This window comes from Egretta garzetta, unplaced genomic scaffold (assembly GCF_000687185.1).
Source record: "Egretta garzetta isolate BGI_Z169 unplaced genomic scaffold, ASM68718v1 scaffold725, whole genome shotgun sequence".
Taxonomy (NCBI): Eukaryota; Metazoa; Chordata; class Aves; order Pelecaniformes; family Ardeidae; genus Egretta; species Egretta garzetta.
In genome coordinates this window covers 7,545-8,592 of record NW_009259599.1, presented here as the reverse complement: position 1 = coordinate 8,592, position 1,048 = coordinate 7,545, and the positions used below count along the sequence as shown (strand labels likewise).

The 1,048-nt window shown below is 62.8% G+C and overlaps 1 protein-coding gene across 1 annotated transcript in view; it reads left to right on the top strand.

The window, feature by feature from the left end:
* Positions 1 to 4: 4 nt before the first annotated feature.
* The window catches only part of LSM1 (LSM1 homolog, mRNA degradation associated), a gene marked incomplete at its 5' end in the record, with an annotated part of 2,787 nt that continues 1,743 nt past the window's right edge, over positions 5 to 1,048 (top strand). The window contains 2 exons of the mRNA XM_035893815.1: positions 5 to 29; positions 907 to 1,022. Of these exons, the coding sequence (XP_035749708.1) occupies positions 5 to 29; positions 907 to 1,022 (141 nt within the window). The remainder of the gene's footprint in view (positions 30 to 906; positions 1,023 to 1,048) is intronic.

The window sequence follows — 1,048 nt, the reverse complement described above, 5'->3', positions numbered from 1 at the left end:
CGGGTCCCTGCGCAGCATCGACCAGTTCGGTACGTCTGCCCCGGGGGGGCTGGGGGCTTCGGCCACGCTCGGGTGCCAGCCGTGTGCGGGGAGGAGGAGGGGAGCAGCCCCACGGTGCCCGCTGGCATGAGCTGGGTGATGCTCCCGCAGCACCCCGCTGTTGGAGCAGCTCCCTTCCCAAACGGCGGCTTAACGGTACAGAGGGAGTTTGGATTTGGGGAGAGCTCCCCGTTCTGCGGCTGCACCGCCTGCAGCAGCAGCCCCAGCGCGCCGGGCACCAGCAGGAGCGCGCCTGTCCGTGGCTAAAAGCAACCCGAGTTTCAAAAGAAATCAGTTTAGTTGTGGGTGGAGCGACGTGACCACAGGTCGCGTTTTTGGAGTGCGTTTGTGGTGTGGATTAAACGCCCGCCTGCGCCTCCCCCCAGACCTGGTGCTTCACGGAGACTTCTCCCAGAACGGGGTGCTTCCCCCGCTCCTGATTGCACCCAGCGCTGATGCTCTGGCATCCCTTTTTGGGCAGAAATAGCCTGAGATGCGCACGGGTGATGTTTGTGCTCACGACCCAGTGCCTTGGTCCTTGCCCGGAATCTGCAGCACCAACGATGCCGTTGTCTTCTCCTCTGCCGTCGGCCCGTGGTGCTTGGGTGGGCTCGGGCCCTGGTGCTCTGCGCTGGCCGCCCTGCCTGCGGGAGCTGGAGAGCAGAGGCTGCCTCCTGGGAGCTGCCACATCGCAGCGTTTCAGCCGGGGAGATGGTCGGTGCCTTCGGTGATCCGGTTCAGAGGACCCGCCGGGAGGCGTGAAAGTGCTGGTGCTGCTCTGGGTGTTCTGCCTGGCTGGGATGGGACGCTCTTTATAGCTACAAAACACAGCGAAATCCAGATTATCTTCTCTCCCGATCGCTGCAGCAAACTTAGTGTTGCACCAGACTGTGGAGCGCATCCACGTGGGCAAGAAGTATGGGGACATCCCTCGAGGCATCTTTGTGGTGAGAGGCGAGAACGTCGTTCTGCTGGGGGAAATTGTAAGTAAGCAGCTCCCGCTGCCTGC